The following is a 20,067-nucleotide window of genomic DNA, read 5'->3' as shown; positions in this document are numbered from 1 at the left end:
TTTTGTACAATTGTGTTCTTTTATAAACTGATTACCTCAGTTTTAAAGTTTTCTTTGAAAATAAAGAATGCGTTTATTTCCAAATTATACTTAGAGATGTACTCTAGTGTGTATATATGTATGAGATTTGCTCTGTTAAATGTACATCAATATTCAAAAATTGTTTGTGTTTTAAATCATTAAGTGATGTACTAGGTGTAGGTATTTTTTAGCTCTGCTGTCAACTTTGCCGAGTGGAGTTTACGAGTATCATATAAGCTTACTAGTAGTTCAGAAATGAAAATTCCTCATAAAATCATTACTATAGGTACTTTCAGTTAATTTACTTTTATCTTATTAACTAACTCAACTTTCTTTTACTGCTGTACACTGATTGTATTTTTAAGGATGCACTAAAGATTATTATTATGAGTGATGGACCGTCTGCGTCTGTGGAAACTGTTTACTTTTTGACTTTTTCTTGAAAACTACAATTCTTATTGCTTTGATACTTGATGTATATGTACTTGGGCAGACCTCTTAGATTTGTTCATTTTGTGATATCTTTAATTCTCTAATTTTAATGAATACTTTTGTCATTTTTGATAAAAAGTGATAGTTTTAACTTCTTGTAATATTACATGTACACATATAGGTACTACAGGTAGTCCTCTCTCATCTTTGTTCATTTCGTGATATCTTTATTTCTCTAATTTTGGTGAATATTTTTGACATTTTGTAAAAAGTGATATTTTCGACTTCTTCTTAAAAACCGCAAGTCTGATTGCTTTGATAGCATAGATACAAGTACTCCATGTAAACCTCTCTGATATTTGTTCATTTCATGATGATATCTTTATTTCTCTAATTTTGGTGAATATTTTTGACATTCTTCTTAAAAACCGCAAATCTGATTGCTTTGATAGTATACATACAAGTACCCCAGGTAGACCTCTCTCATATTTGTTCATTTCGTGATGATATCTTTATTTCTCTAATTTTGGTGAATATTTTTGACATTTTGTAAAAAGTGATATTTTCGACTTTTTGTTAAAAACCACAAGTCTGATTGCTTTGATTGTATACATACAAGTACCCCATGTAGACCTCTCTCATATTTGTTCATTTCGTGATGATATCTTTATTTCTCTAATTTTGGCGAATGTTTTTGACATTCTTGTTAAAAACCGCAAGTCTGATTGTTTTAATAGTATACATACAAGTACCCCATGTAGACCTCTCTCATATTTGTTCATTTCGTGATGATATCTTTATTTCTCTAATTTTGGAGAATATTTTTGACATTTTGTAAAAAGTGATATTTTCGACTTTTTGTTAAAAACCACAAGTCTGATTGCTTTGATAGTATACATACAAGTACCCCATGTAAACCTCTCTGATATTTGTTCATTTCATGATGATATCTTTATTTCTCTAATTTTGGTGAATATTTTTGACATTCTTCTTAAAAACCGCAAATCTGATTGCTTTAATAGTATACATACAAGTACCCATGTAGACCTCTCTCATATTTGTTCATTTTGTGATGATATCTTTATTCCTCTAATTTTGGAGAATATTTTTGACATTCTTGTTAAAAACCGCAAGTCTGATTGCTTTAATAGTATACATACAAGTACCCCAGGTAAACCTCTCTCATATTTGTTCATTTCGTGATGATATCTTCAGTTTTTTTATTGACATGTGCATTGCTAACAGTGGAGCTATCATAGTCGAGAGGCTGCTTATATTAAATACTGATTCAGGCACTGAAACATTTATGCTAACCTAATTTTTTTAACTGGTCTTTCATTTTATACAAGTACTGGTACATATGCTTCTTGTAGATCAGATATGGTACACTGAATATTATTTTAATCAATAGTTTGCTGTGAGATGCTTTTTTTGGCCTTATGTTGTCAATAGACGAGTTTTCCCAGCTTAAAATATGGCATGGTTATTCAGGTTTCAAGTACCAGTTACTTTCACATATTCACACAAATCGAGTTACAAAGGAATTAAATGTAAAAGTCTATCTTAATTAAATAAACCAGTTTCACATTTCTGTTCAAAATATTTATACCAAAGAGAAAACTATATTTCACAGATGAAATGGCCTGAGGTTGGTGATTGAGTACAGGGAGTTTTTGTTATTACAGTCTTGACATCATTCCCCCTGCCATGACGATGGTTTCCCCGGTGATATAGGATGCATCATCAGAACACAGGAATGATACTGCTCCAGCGCATTCATCAGGTTTTCCCAGTCTGTAAAAGAATAAAATATAACTTATTTTCATCATAGACACCCTGCTATCATTTCCATGATGATATGCACTACTAAGCAAATATGGTAGCTATAGTATTAGTTTACCGTTTCATTAATATCATCTGTTCCAAGATTCGTTTCTTTTTTTCATCTGCAACAATCTGCAACAAAAAAACACAATTCCTGTTTATTAAATTAATATTTTGTGCAATTTTCATTTCCAGAAGATGTTTATAAGGCAACATATAATAAATGTTTTGTTTCTGCTCAGTTTGCATGTCAGTTCAAACAGGGCTGGTCCTGTTTTAGTTTTTTTCCCAACAAAATGACAAATGACCTCATGGTCAAAATAGCTTTGCTGACTTTGAATGTTTACATCAAAATAAAGTTGCCATGGTTACAATGTATTGTTGCCACAATGTTCTTTCCATATCACAACTAGTTTATATGGTTGTTGCCATGGCAATTACAATTGTTATCTGGTTACAAATCCCGGGAGATGTCACTTAACAAGTCTGACAAAGGTTTACCTATGGTACCTACACATCAGTAATGGAAATGATAATTCTTAAGAAGTTGAAAATTTGTTCACTAAAAATGGCAAGAATATTCATTAAAATAAATAATGAAGATATTACATCCAAGATACCTACATATCAAACTATTTAGACTAGTATTGGCAGTTTTCAAAAGTCAAAAAGGGAATTTGTGATTGACGACAGACAATTTCCAGAACACAACTGACAGACACACGCTATCGGTCCTTTGACAGACACACATGCTATTGGTACTTTGACAGACACACATGCTATTGGTACTTTGACAGACACACATGCTATTGGTACTTTGACAGACACACATGCTATTGGTACTTTGACAGACATACATGCTATTGGTACTTTGACAGACACACATGCTATTGGTACTTTGACAGACACACATGCTATTGGTACTTTGACAGACACACATGCTATTGGTACTTTGACAGACACACATGCTATTGGTACTTTGACAGACATACATGCTATTGGTACTTTGACAGACACACATGCTATTGGTACTTTGACAGACACACATGCTATTGGTACTTTGACAGACACACATGCTATTGGTACTTTGACAGACACACACGCTATTGGTACTTTGACAGACACACACGCTATTGGTACTTTGACAGACACACATGCTATTGGTACTTTGACAGACACACATGCTATTGGTACTTTGACAGACATACATGCTATTGGTACTTTGACAGACACACATGCTATTGGTACTTTGACAGACACACATGCTATTGGTACTTTGACAGACACACATGCTATTGGTACTTTGACAGACACACATGCTATTGGTACTTTGACAGACACACATGCTATTGGTACTTTGACAGACACACATGCTATTGGTACTTTGACAGACACACATGCTATTGGTACTTTGACAGACACACATGCTATTGGTACTTTGACAGACACACATGCTATTGGTACTTTGACAGACACACATGCTATTGGTACTTTGACAGACACACATGCTATTGGTACTTTGACAGACACACATGCTATTGGTACTTTGACAGACACACATGCTATTGGTACTTTGACAGACACACATGCTATTGGTACTTTGACAGACACACATGTTATTGGTACTTTGACAGACACACATGTTATTGGTACTTTGACAGACACACATGCTATTGGTACTTTGACAGACATACATGCTATTGGTACTTTGACAGACACACATGCTATTGGTACTTTGACAGACACACATGCTATTGGTACTTTGACAGACACACATGCTATTGGTACTTTGACAGACACACATGCTATTGGTACTTTGACAGACACACATGCTATTGGTACTTTGACAGACACACATGCTATTGGTACTTTGACAGACATACATGCTATTGGTACTTTGACAGACATACATGCTATTGGTACTTTGACAGACACACATGCTATTGGTACTTTGACAGACACACATGCTATTGGTACTTTGACAGACACACATGCTATTGGTACTTTGACAGACACACATGCTATTGGTACTTTGACAGACACACATGCTATTGGTACTTTGACAGACATACATGCTATTGGTACTTTGACAGACATACATGCTATTGGTACTTTGACAGACACACATGTTATTGGTACTTTGACAGACACACATGCTATTGGTACTTTGACAGACACACATGCTATTGGTACTTTGACAGACACACATGCTATTGGTACTTTGACAGGCATACACGCTATTGGTACTTTGACAGACACACATGCTATTGGTACTTTGACAGACACACATGCTATTGGTACTTTGACAGACACACATGCTATTGGTACTTTGACAGACACACATGCTATTGGTACTTTGACAGACATACATGCTATTGATACTTTGACAGACACACATGCTATTGGTACTTTGACAGACACACATGCTACAGTGTATTGGTACTTTGACAGACACACATGCTATTGGTACTTTGACAGACACACATGCTATTGGTACTTTGACAGACATACATGCTATTGGTACTTTGACAGACACACATGCTATTGGTACTTTGACAGACACACATGCTATTGGTACTTTGACAGACACACATGCTATTGGTACTTTGACAGACACACATGCTATTGGTACTTTGACAGGCATACACGCTATTGGTACTTTGACAGGCACACATGCTATTGGTACTTTGACAGACACATGCTATTGGTACTTTGACAGACACACATGCTATTGGTACTTTGACAGACACACATGCTATTGGTACTTTGACAGACACACATGTTATTGGTACTTTGACAGACATACATGCTATTGGTACTTTGACAGACACACATGTTATTGGTACTTTGACAGACACACATGCTATTGGTACTTTGACAGACACACATGCTATCGGTCCTTTGACAGACATACATGCTATTGGTACTTTGACAGACACACATGCTATTGGTACTTTGACAGACACACATGCTATTGGTACTTTGACAGACACACATGCTATTGGTACTTTGACAGACACACATGCTATTGGTACTTTGACAGGCATACACGCTATTGGTACTTTGACAGACATACATGCTAGTGGTACTTTGACAGACACATGCTATTGATACTTTGACAGACACACATGCTATTGGTACTTTGACAGACACACATGCTATTGGTACTTTGACAGACACACATGTTATTGGTACTTTGACAGACATACATGCTATTGGTACTTTGACAGACACACATGCTATTGGTACTTTGACAGACACACATGCTATTGGTACTTTGACAGACACACATGCTATTGGTACTTTGACAGGCATACACGCTATTGGTACTTTGACAGACACACACGCTATCGGTCCTTTGATAGACACACATGCTATTGGTACTTTGACAGACACACATGCTATTGGTACTTTGACAGACACACATGCTATTGGTACTTTGACAGACATACATGCTATTGGTACTTTGACAGACACACATGCTATTGGTACTTTGACAGACACACATGCTATTGGTACTTTGACAGACACACATGTTATTGGTACTTTGACAGACACACATGCTATTGGTACTTTGACAGGCATACACGCTATTGGTACTTTGACAGACACACATGCTATTGGTACTTTGACAGACACACATGCTATTGGTAATTTGACAGACACACATGTTATTGGTACTTTGACAGACACACATGCTATTGGTACTTTGACAGACACACATGCTATTGGTACTTTGACAGACACACATGTTATTGGTACTTTGACAGACACACATGCTATTGGTACTTTGACAGACACACATGCTATTGGTACTTTGACAGACACACATGCTATTGGTACTTTGACAGGCACACATGCTATTGGTACTTTGACAGACACACATGCTATTGGTACTTTGACAGGCACACATGCTATTGGTACTTTGACAGACACACATGTTATTGGTACTTTGACAGACATACATGCTATTGGTACTTTGACAGACACACATGCTATTGGTACTTTGACAGACACACATGCTATTGGTACTTTGACAGACACACATGCTATTGGTACTTTGACAGACACACATGCTATTGGTACTTTGACAGACATACATGCTATTGGTACTTTGACAGACACACATGCTATTGGTACTTTGACAGACACACATGCTATTGGTACTTTGACAGACACACATGCTATTGGTACTTTGACAGACACACATGCTATTGGTACTTTGACAGACACACATGCTATTGGTACTTTGACAGACACACATGTTATTGGTACTTTGACAGACATACATGCTATTGGTACTTTGACAGACACACATGCTATTGGTACTTTGACAGACACACATGCTATTGGTACTTTGACAGACACACATGCTATTGGTACTTTGACAGACACACATGCTATTGGTACTTTGACAGACACACATGCTATTGGTACTTTGACAGACACACATGCTATTGGTACTTTGACAGACACACATGCTATTGGTACTTTGACAGACACACATGTTATTGGTACTTTGACAGACACACACGCTATTGGTCCTTTGACAGACACACACGCTATTGGTCCTTTGACAGACACACACGCTATTGGTACTTTGACAGACACACATGCTATTGGTACTTTGACAGACATACATGCTATTGGTACTTTGACAGACACACATGCTATTGGTACTTTGACAGACACACATGCTATTGGTACTTTGACAGACACACATGCTATTGGTACTTTGACAGACACACATGCTATTGGTACTTTGACAGACACACATGCTATTGGTACTTTGACAGACACACATGCTATTGGTACTTTGACAGACACACATGCTATTGGTACTTTGACAGACACACATGCTATTGGTACTTTGACAGACACACATGCTATTGGTACTTTGACAGACACACATGTTATTGGTACTTTGACAGACACATGCTATTGGTACTTTGACAGACACATGCTATTGGTACTTTGACAGACACACATGCTATTGGTACTTTGACAGACACACATGCTATTGGTACTTTGACAGACACACATGCTATTGGTACTTTGACAGACACACATGCTATTGGTACTTTGACAGACACACATGCTATTGGTACTTTGACAGACACACATGCTATTGGTACTTTGACAGACATACATGTTATTGGTACTTTGACAGACACACATGCTATTGGTACTTTGACAGACACACATGCTATTGGTACTTTGACAGACATACATGCTATTGGTACTTTGACAGACACACATGCTATTGGTACTTTGACAGACATACATGCTATTGGTACTTTGACAGACACACATGCTATTGGTACTTTGACAGACATACATGCTATTGGTACTTTGACAGACATACATGCTATTGGTACTTTGACAGACACACATGCTATTGGTACTTTGACAGACACACATGCTATTGGTACTTTGACAGACACACATGCTATTGGTACTTTGACAGACACACATGCTATTGGTACTTTGACAGACACACATGCTATTGGTACTTTGACAGACACACATGCTATTGGTACTTTGACAGACACACATGCTATTGGTACTTTGACAGACACACATGCTATTGGTACTTTGACAGACACACATGCTATTGGTACTTTGACAGACACACATGCTATTGGTACTTTGACAGGCACACATGCTATTGGTACTTTGACAGACATACATGCTATTGGTACTTTGACAGACACACATGCTATTGGTACTTTGACAGACACACATGCTATTGGTACTTTGACAGACATACATGCTATTGGTACTTTGACAGACACACATGCTATTGGTACTTTGACAGACACACATGCTATTGGTACTTTGACAGACACACATGTTATTGGTACTTTGACAGACATACATGCTATTGGTACTTTGACAGACACACATGCTATTGGTACTTTGACAGACACACATGCTATTGGTACTTTGACAGACACACATGCTATTGGTACTTTGACAGACACACATGCTATTGGTACTTTGACAGACACACATGTTATTGGTACTTTGACAGACATACATGCTATTGGTACTTTGACAGACACACATCCTATTGGTACTTTGACAGACACACATGCTATTGGTACTTTGACAGACACACATGCTATTGGTACTTTGACAGACACACATGCTATTGGTACTTTGACAGACACACATGTTATTGGTACTTTGACAGACATACATGCTATTGGTACTTTGACAGACACACATCCTATTGGTACTTTGACAGACACACATCCTATTGGTACTTTGACAGACACACATGCTATTGGTACTTTGACAGACACACATGCTATTGGTACTTTGACAGACACACATGTTATTGGTACTTTGACAGACACACATGCTATTGGTACTTTGACAGACACACATGCTATTGGTACTTTGACAGACACACATGCTATTGGTACTTTGACAGACACACATGCTATTGGTACTTTGACAGACACACATGCTATTGGTACTTTGACAGACACACATGCTATTGGTACTTTGACAGACACATATGCTATTGGTACTTTGACAGACACACATGCTATTGGTACTTTGACAGACACACATGTTATTGGTACTTTGACAGACACACACGCTATTGGTACTTTGACAGACACACATGCTATTGGTACTTTGACAGACACACATGCTATTGGTACTTTGACAGACACACATGTTATTGGTACTTTGACAGACACATGCTATTGGTACTTTGACAGACACACATGTTATTGGTACTTTGACAGACACATGCTATTGGTACTTTGACAGACACACATGCTATTGGTACTTTGACAGACACACATGCTATTGGTACTTTGACAGACACACATGTTATTGGTACTTTGACAGACACACATGCTATTGGTACTTTGACAGACACACATGCTATTGGTACTTTGACAGACACACATGCTATTGGTACTTTGACAGACACACATGCTATTGGTACTTTGACAGACATACACGCTATTGGTACTTTGACAGACACACATGCTATTGGTACTTTGACAGACACACATGCTATTGGTACTTTGACAGACACACATGCTATTGGTACTTTGACAGACACACATGCTATTGGTACTTTGACAGACACACATGCTATTGGTACTTTGACAGACACACATGCTATTGGTACTTTGACAGACACACATGCTATTGGTACTTTGACAGACACACATGCTATTGGTACTTTGACAGACATACATGCTATTGGTACTTTGACAGACACACATGCTATTGGTACTTTGACAGACACACATGCTATTGGTACTTTGACAGACACACATGCTATTGGTACTTTGACAGACACACATGCTATTGGTACTTTGACAGACACACATGCTATTGGTACTTTGACAGACACACATGCTATTGGTACTTTGACAGACACACATGCTATTGGTACTTTGACAGACACACATGCTATTGGTACTTTGACAGACATACATGCTATTGGTACTTTGACAGACACACATGCTATTGGTACTTTGACAGACACACATGTTATTGGTACTTTGACAGACACACATGCTATTGGTACTTTGACAGACACACATGCTATTGGTACTTTGACAGACACACATGCTATTGGTACTTTGACAGACACACATGCTATTGGTACTTTGACAGACACACATGCTATTGGTACTTTGACAGACACACATGCTATTGGTACTTTGACAGACACACATGCTATTGGTACTTTGACAGACACACATGCTATTGGTACTTTGACAGACACACATGCTATTGGTACTTTGACAGACACACATGCTATTGGTACTTTGACAGACACACATGCTATTGGTACTTTGACAGACATACATGCTATTGGTACTTTGACAGACACACATGCTATTGGTACTTTGACAGACACACATGCTATTGGTACTTTGACAGACACACATGCTATTGGTACTTTGACAGACACACATGCTATTGGTACTTTGACAGACACACACGCTATTGGTACTTTGACAGACACACACGCTATTGGTACTTTGACAGACACACACGCTATTGGTACTTTGACAGACACACATGCTATTGGTACTTTGACAGACACACATGCTATTGGTACTTTGACAGACACACACGCTATCGGTACTTTGACAGACACACACGCTATTGGTACTTTGACAGACACACATGCTATTGGTACTTTGACAGACACACATGCTATTGGTACTTTGACAGACACACACGCTATTGGTACTTTGACAGACACACATGCTATTGGTACTTTGACAGACACACATGCTATTGGTACTTTGACAGACACACATGCTATCGGTACTTTGACAGACACACATGCTATTGATACTTTGACAGACACACATGCTATTGGTACTTTGACAGACACACATGCTATCGGTACTTTGACAGACACATATGCTATTGGTACTTTGACAGACACACATGCTATTGATACTTTGACAGACACACATGCTATTGGTACTTTGACAGACACACATGCTATTGGTACTTTGACAGACACACATGCTATTGGTACTTTGACAGACACACATGCTATTGGTACTTTGACAGACACACATGCTACAGTGTATTGGTACTTTGACAGACACACATGCTATTGGTACTTTGACAGACACACATGCTATTGGTACTTTGACAGACACACATGCTATTGGTACTTTGACAGACACACATGCTATTGGTACTTTGACAGACACACATGCTATTGGTACTTTGACAGACACACATGCTATTGGTACTTTGACAGACACACATGCTATTGGTACTTTGACAGACACACATGCTATTGGTACTTTGACAGACATACATGCTATTGGTACTTTGACAGACACACATGCTATTGGTACTTTGACAGACACACATGCTATTGGTACTTTGACAGACACACATGCTATTGGTACTTTGACAGACACACATGCTATTGGTACTTTGACAGACACATGCTATTGGTCCTTTGACAGACACACATGCTATTGGTACTTTGACAGACACATGCTATTGATACTTTGACAGACATACATGCTATTGATACTTTGACAGACACACATGCTATTGATACTTTGACAGACACACATGCTATTGGTACTTTGACAGACACACATGCTATTGGTACTTTGACAGACACACATGCTATTGGTACTTTGACAGACACACATGCTATTGGTACTTTGACAGACACACATGCTATTGGTACTTTGACAGACACACATGCTATCGGTACTTTGACAGACACACATGCTATTGATACTTTGACAGACACACATGCTATTGGTACTTTGACAGACACACATGCTATTGATACTTTGACAGACACACATGCTATTGGTACTTTGACAGACACACATGCTATTGGTACTTTGACAGACACACATGCTATTGGTACTTTGACAGACACACATGCTATTGGTACTTTGACAGACACACATGCTACAGTGTATTGGTACTTTGACAGACACACATGCTATTGGTACTTTGACAGACACACATGCTATTGGTACTTTGACAGACACACATGCTATTGGTACTTTGACAGACACACATGCTATTGGTACTTTGACAGACACACATGCTATTGGTACTTTGACAGACACATGCTATTGGTACTTTGACAGACACACATGCTATTGGTACTTTGACAGACACACATGCTATTGGTACTTTGACAGACACACATGTTATTGGTACTTTGACAGACACACATGCTATTGGTACTTTGACAGACATACATGCTATTGGTACTTTGACAGACACACATGCTATTGGTACTTTGACAGACACACATGCTATTGGTACTTTGACAGACACATGCTATTGGTACTTTGACAGACACACATGCTATTGGTACTTTGACAGACACACATGCTATTGGTACTTTGACAGACACACACGCTATCGGTACTTTGACAGACACACATGCTATTGGTACTTTGACAGACACACATGCTATTGGTAATTTGACAGACACACATGCTATTGGTACTTTGACAGACACACATGCTATTGGTACTTTGACAGACACACATGTTATTGGTACTTTGACAGACACACATGCTATTGGTACTTTGACAGACATACATGCTATTGGTACTTTGACAGACACACATGCTATTGGTACTTTGACAGACATACATGCTATTGGTACTTTGACAGGCACACATGCTATTGGTACTTTGACAGACACACATGCTATTGGTACTTTGACAGACATACATGCTATTGGTACTTTGACAGGCACACATGCTATTGGTACTTTGACAGACATACATGTTATTGGTACTTTGACAGACACACATGCTATTGGTACTTTGACAGACACACATGTTATTGGTACTTTGACAGACACACATGCTATTGGTACTTTGACAGACACACATGCTATTGGTACTTTGACAGACACACATGCTATTGGTACTTTGACAGACACACATGCTATTGGTACTTTGACAGGCACACATGCTATTGGTACTTTGACAGGCACACATGCTATTGGTACTTTGATGAGAAAATGACAATGTTACCAAAACAAAATGATAATATTTGACTATTTTTTAATATCTTGTATCACATGGTCACTGTGTTAGTTTTGAGAAAAATATTGGTTGAAGAGAAAGAGGGATTAAAGCGACACTGTCAGAACTGTGCATGTAGCATTGTAACTACTGTAGCACTTTATCATCACAAAAAACCAAGCACATATTTAAATGGTATACACACATGACATATGCAACATGATAAATTAGAGATTCTACAAACAACCATACACGGTATATATCAAGGAATATTTCACACTTACACCTTCACTGAATTTTGTTTCTATAATTCCTGGTGCGATTGCATTGACTCTAATATTCATTTGTGCACATTGTGGAGCAAGCGCCTTGGTTAGTCCTAATATTGCTGTCTTGGAAACACTGTATGCTGCTATAAGCTGTAATGATAAGAAATGATGGTATAGTGGTTATTAATTTAATCAATGTGATATTATGGGTCCCAAATTTTTGTTATTCTTTTTCAAATGTGTGCATTTCCATGTTTTGTAACATCAGAATTGTGTGTGTACATCGCTTCTTAGCGCATTCTATTCGTTTGCATACAGAAAAGCAGCTCTTTGAAAGTACATAGCAGCCAGTTTATTGTCTGCGATTAAACAAATAGTTTATTTTTTATTGGCAACATTTTTACTAAATTGTAGTAATTAGTTTAGATTAGTTCATTCAGCATGCAGTGGTGGTTCAGTTGAGGAACTATTATGCTTTGCCAAGGAAAGATTGAGAGAAACGGCAAATAGGTACATACATATATAGTGAGAGCATTCAAAGAGTTATCCCAAAAATAATTTAGTCAAGACAGAAACCCTTTAGAAGGTAACCAGTCAGTGATGTCACATTCTAAAATTGCATTATCCAATCAGGTTTGTCGTACAGAGTGTCTGGTATTCATATTTGACATAACACTGACTAGAAAGTGCCACAGCATTATAAAGACTAATATTTACAGCTGTAGCTACTATATATGCATCTATTGTGCAAGTTCTATTGTTAGATGAGTATTCACAGTTACATATATGTACATACAAAACTGTATATTCAAGTGAAGAGTGGTTGTTAAGGACACACCCATCTAATAAAATACCCCAAATTGTTGTCATTCAATTGATTGCACATGCATGATACCCTACCTCCCCCCCCAAAAAAAAAACACACTCAAATGCTGTGCATGTAGTATCAAGTATCAAAGCTAACAGTTGTGAATATATAATTTGTTACCAAAATTGACAAAAAAAGAATTAATGACATCATTACAAAATTGACAGAGGTCCATCCAATGTAAGCACATATAAAGCCACTAGACTGGTAATTGACAGAGGTCCATCCAATGTAAGCACATATAAAGCCACTAGACTGGCAATTATCAAGAATTCAAAAATACATGTACAACAATTCCCTATATAGACAGATCCACTTTATCATCTTCAATGTCAGCAGAGCTAATAAAAGTGTAAGCATATTATGTATAATTATACATCTGTCCACTGTAACACCACCACTTACAGCGTGCCGTAATTTTGGGGTATTTTTTGGGGTATTTTCATCCTACCATATTAGGAAAAGCGAATTCCAAATATGGAACGATTACATGCGTAAGCGTCCTCGTAATAATAAAAATAAACATGGCTGCCACCAGAGTTTGACTGGACTCCACACAAAGAAGTTCTGTTCTAAACTTTTTGGATTTCCGAATTCCTATGATGTATCCTTGGAAGGAAAAAATGATATTAAGTTTATTACGAGGATACCTCAAAGTATCCTCCTATAACCTCATATTATCATAACATAATGACTAGTCATACTCATATGAGGGTTACTATGCCATACCTCTAATGCCTGGTACCCTGCTATAGACGTCACAAACACAATAGAACCACCACTGCTCAACACCAGTTAAAAAAAAAAAGTATGGTATTTAATATTATTATTTATCCATTATAATCTGGTACACATTTTCTGAATTTCTGAATCTGAATCTGCATTTCCAATATTAGCTCATATAAACCAAAAATTACTACATCATTGAAATCAATTACTTTCACCATATATAGATTCATCTCTGTCATTTACATAAGCACTTATAATAAAACAGGTATGGTAATAACATATTTGCAATTCCCGGTTCCCAAATTGATAGCGTTTGCGAGTTCATCATTTATGTGCTTGCACATATCGTGTGACCTGGGGTCAACAAACCAGTAGGTAGGACAGATTTTGAACGTTCTGAACACACAGAGTCATAGTGCACCAAACATCACAGTTTCGCAACGTAAAAATTCCCCTTAAATAAAACTGCAATCATCTTTTACTAACTCGTACCAGCCTCTGAAAATTTGCACACTATTCTGCCTAAGCAAGAATAATGAGCATGCAAATTATCTTTGGCTATAGCGAAATATATTCATATTTTTTTGGGGTATTTTGGGAGTCATATTTTACTCCATCAAACACACACGTACCATCTCTATTTCAGTTCATTTCCTATGAAAAATGCATGTTTCTCAGCTGTCTTAAATAGTTCTTCTAGCTGCCCTCCTTTGTACCCACCCACACTCACTCCGCTATCTTTAAAAAAACTGTTTAAAATATGCCGCTGACTTCTTCCGGGTTGCATGTCTACCTCTTTTGACTTTTTATATTTTTGTCTTACCCTCGCCTGTTGCTAGGTAGGTTACGTATGCGCAAATAAAATTATGTGTCTGACAGTAATTCGGAAATCAGGAATTAATAGAAACATTGCAGCAGACAATGGTTTGCAATTACATACAATAAACATCTTTTATTTGCATTAAATATTAATCACCTTATTAAAATTATTTATAGAACAATAAAAATTCACCAAATTGTGCTTATATGGTTGTGGTTCTTAAAGAATCATCATCATTACATTCATTCTTCAAATGATTCTTTTGATGCAAACATTGATACACTTGTTTTCTATTATGTTGTAAAATGTTTATCAATTGCTCATCATTTGACCATATCAAAGTTGTTAGCAAAATTAAAGATACCGGGTAATGTAGCAACTATTACGAAAAATATAGAATTCAAGATATCGTCACAAAATGAACAAATCTGACAGATGTTCACCCAAGGTACCAACATACCAAGTATCAAAGCAATTGAGCTGATAGTTTTCAAGAAGAAGACGAAAATAAATTTTTTTACCCAAAATGCCAAAAATATTTGCCAAAAATAGAAAATTGAAAATATAATCTCGAAATGAACAAATCTGACATAGGTTCACCAAAGGTACCTACATATTAATTTTAAGTATCAAAGCAATTGATCTGGTAGTTTTCAAGAATAAGACGAAAATAGCATTTTTTACCAAAAATATTGCCCAAAAATAGAGAATTAACAATATAACAGAAATTCAGGACTTCAATTTGGGAAGAATGGTTAATAAGTTTCGACTTAGTGCCATAATTTGGAAATAGAATTGGGCAGGAGGAAATTTCTAAGAATTGAGGCAAACTACAGATTGTGTAAAAAATGCAGGTACTGTAGAAGATGAAGAACATTTCATTCTTGACTGAAAGAAATACCCTCTTAGAAGACTGTAAATAAAAAATGTGCAAAACAGCCAACCAAAATTTAATATTCACTTGCATATTAAATAGTAGTACTGCATGCACTTGCAAAATACTTAAAAAACACAATTTATAAAACCTAATTGCAATACGTATTTATATATACCCTTTAGTTTGTTTTGTTTGTAATTTTGAAACTTTTGTTGTTTTTGTTTATTTGTGTTTTTTTTTTCTGATCTGTATCCTTACCATACAGCACCCACTGATGGTGCAGTTGTGTAATAAAGTTATTATTATTATAATATAGTTTTATTTTTGTTGTTATTCACAAATCACAGATATAAACAAACTAATTTTTGCATGAAACACTTGTCAATTATCCCTGGAAATGATGATATTGGGCCATTCATCATGGTTACTATGGTGAAAGATATCTAATCATATCTCATAATATATGTAGTAGAATATTTGATACTTGAAAAAAAAATATGTACCAGTAACACTAATGAATAAAAACAATATAATAAATTATTGCCCCCTATTAGAGGTCAAATGCGCACCACCGATCTTAACTTTTATTCGTACTCACCCTCTCTTTTCTATATGTGGAGCCACAGCTTTGGTCAACATAAATCCTGCTTTGACATTTATTTCAAAAATCTAAAAATAGAAGGAAAACCGTAATTATTTCAACTCGACATTGGTTTAATTGTTTTTCATTCATTTTTTCAGTTACCTATGATTTTTTAGAATTTATTTTTATATTTAGTTGTGCAGCATGCATAGATCTGTAAAAATAATCAAAACATTTGTAGGAATAAATAAGTGAAATGATTGAAAAAACAAAGCATTTCTTACTTTATCCCATGCTGTTTCAGAAGTCTGAAAAAAAAAAAAAATTAGAATTATTAGAATTAATTGTTATTACAAAAGCAAATAATTAATAGCACGAATTGCACTACAAATAATATTTACCAGCATGCAATTTAATACATTTTTGCTAGGGTGGGGTGTAAACTATTGCAAACAACTGATAAAATTACATGTATATAATACTGGCGGAATATGGGCGTTTGCACCAGACATAAAGTCTGGCAAATGTTCTACTTGTCCAAGAACAAAAACACACATATTTGGGATGTCAATATTTTTATTACATACATGCCTAGACTGATTGACAAAATTCAACCAAATGTTTGTGTGCGACATAATTTTGGACAAGTGTTCACTGTGTAGTAATGGTCTGCATAAGCGACAACATTCATGGTCTGCGCAAGAGGCAACATTCATGGTCTGCACAAGAGGCAACATTCATGGTCTGCGCAAGAGGCAACATTCATGGTCTGCGCAAGAGGCAACATTCATGGTCTGCGCAAGAGGCAACATTCATGGTCTGCGGAAGAGGTAACATTCATGGTCTGCACAAGAGGCAACATTCATGGTCTGCGGAAGAGGTAACATTCATGGTCTGCGCAAGAGGCAACATTCATGGTCTGCGCAAGAGGTAACATTCATGGTCTGCGCAAGAGGCAACATTCATGGTCAGCGGAAGAGGCAACATTCATGGTCTGCGCAAGAGGCAACATTCATGGTCTGCGCAAGAGGCAACATTCATGGTCTGCGGAAGAGGCAACATTCATGGTCTGCGCAAGAGGCAACATTCAACACAATATACCCTGGATATTCTTATTCTAAGCCATAAAATAATGTAAAAGACAATGCCATTTTGTTAGGGCAAGAGGAATAAGGTGTTCTTGTAGCACACACAGTTGTCTCTAGCAACCCCAACAGATACACATAGACAGTAGTGTACTGGTAGAAAGGATGTCATCTATATCTAGTCCATCTCCGGGACATTAAGCAAGATAACACTCACATCAAGAATTGGTCCGTACACTGGATTCATTCCTGCATTGGAAATCAGCATATCAATCCCACCTTGGTCTTTCACAGTCTGTAAATGAAATGTAATGCAATTACCATTCAGTGCAAAATAACCATAGTTTGGTAATACTGTACTTTTGGGAAAGAACTTCAAATGTTGCATCTTGACAAAGCTGAAGAGTCTTGGCCAAGATGCAAGGTCAGATTTACAATAGCTATTCACAAAATATGTTTTTCCAGTTGGCATGTTGATAATTTCATTTGAAAAGTTTCTTGACAGCAATCAGCAGCAACTTTGCAGGAGTTCCTGTGTGTCTTTATGACATCACTCAACACAGTTATTGAATAATTATTGTGCTTACTGTAATGATTATCCCCTAAAAAACTCACACTTACTCTTTCGATAAGGTTTTCTCTATCACTGGCTTTCCCGACATGACACACTAAACCTGATACATCTAAATTTTCAGATTTCAATATTTCCACAGCTTTGTCCACATTGTTTTGTTTTCTACTGCTTAGCACCACATGTGCACCGTTCTGAGCCAACTTTCTTGCTATTGAAAATCCAATCCTGTTTATGAAGAATAAAAAAAAAAACTAGGATAGTTTTATTAAATATTATCATATACTGCTTTATATCCCTCAATAAAGTAAGTAATTTAGGTCAGCAAGAAAATGCATTTCACAATTATCTTTCAAACTATGAGATTCCATTGTAAGTTTTTTATGAGAAAAATAAAATAATGTGGATCATTCATGTGATTATCCCACCATCTTGAAATGCTTTAACAAATCAAATTGATATTTGGTATGTATGTATGCCCGTCAGCCACCCTCAACCAACTGCATTTTGATCTAATGGTATTGAACATTTAAAGCGGGGGAGTCGCCACCTAGCCATGCATAAGGTGGTCATAGCGTGTCATTGTTTACAAACAAGTGTCTACCCATGAGCCTTTGCGTTCTTAGCATGTGTTGTTATCATCGCTTGGAACTCAATTCCTGCGCGTGCACAGGTGACGACCCTCCCGCTTTAAAATACCCATATGGCAGTCACATGACCTCATTAATTATAACATTAACTATAGATGTCTGAAAGCTATAGCCCCACTGATGGCACTTGCAGCTTTTTTTAATTAAATTAAATTTTCTTCTTCTGATTTATTTTTTATTCGTAATCTTTTTTCTCTACCTGGGGGGGGGGGGGATTGACTTAACTGTTAATATATATTGATTGATTGATTTTAATGTGTGCCTCTTTTTCTATTATTATGTTATAGTGCAATTGCCGATTCTTGACCTCCATTGAGATGGGAATTTTGTCCACAACAATAGATGACCTCAATCACGGCGAATGGCCCCAGGGATCGAGTGATCATGCATGTGGTCCCTATTAGAGGGACTGTGGACCATGCAACCAAACTGCAATTATTCTGACAGTAAACCGTAAACCTTTAACGTAACATGCAACCTTTACTGCATTTGTACATACCCATCAGTGGATGCTGTAACTATGGCAACTTTTCCTTCATGTGGCTTCCTTTCTTGGTTTGTCGATGATGTCCTTGAAAAGTTAACACAGCGCAGCTGATTCTGAATTTTAAAGGAACACAGCGCCTGTCTAAAAACATTTCGCATCATACTTGCCACGTATAGGAAAATGTCCAATCCGATAGTTAAAGGTCTACGAACTTCGCGCGCTTACACAGTTCAATGAGTAGGTAATAATTGTGTAATGGTACTGATAACAGTTCAAAGTTTAATTCTAAACAGCGACACCAGTATCGCGAACGTCACAATGCCAC

At 36.9% G+C, this 20,067-nt stretch overlaps 1 protein-coding gene across 1 annotated transcript; it reads right to left on the bottom strand.

The window, feature by feature from the left end:
- Positions 1–811: 811 nt before the first annotated feature.
- Positions 812–20,047, bottom strand: LOC102809480 (dehydrogenase/reductase SDR family member 4-like). Its single transcript, XM_085500493.1, has 9 exons — positions 19,755–20,047; positions 18,656–18,833; positions 18,252–18,329; positions 17,234–17,257; positions 16,965–17,035; positions 14,670–14,721; positions 13,088–13,222; positions 2,354–2,409; positions 812–2,247 (listed from the first exon to the last, which is right to left on the bottom strand). Exons 1-9 carry the CDS (start codon positions 19,901–19,903, stop codon positions 2,133–2,135), a joined length of 858 nt encoding a protein of 285 aa, XP_085356619.1. The 5' UTR covers positions 19,904–20,047; the 3' UTR covers positions 812–2,132.
- Positions 20,048–20,067: the final 20 nt, after the last annotated feature.

This window comes from Saccoglossus kowalevskii, chromosome 6, assembly GCF_978046115.1.
Source record: "Saccoglossus kowalevskii chromosome 6, keSacKowa6.1, whole genome shotgun sequence".
NCBI lineage: Eukaryota > Metazoa > Hemichordata > Enteropneusta > Harrimaniidae > Saccoglossus > Saccoglossus kowalevskii.
Note: the sequence above shows the minus strand (reverse complement) of the source record. Positions and strands in the feature narration are given on the sequence as shown.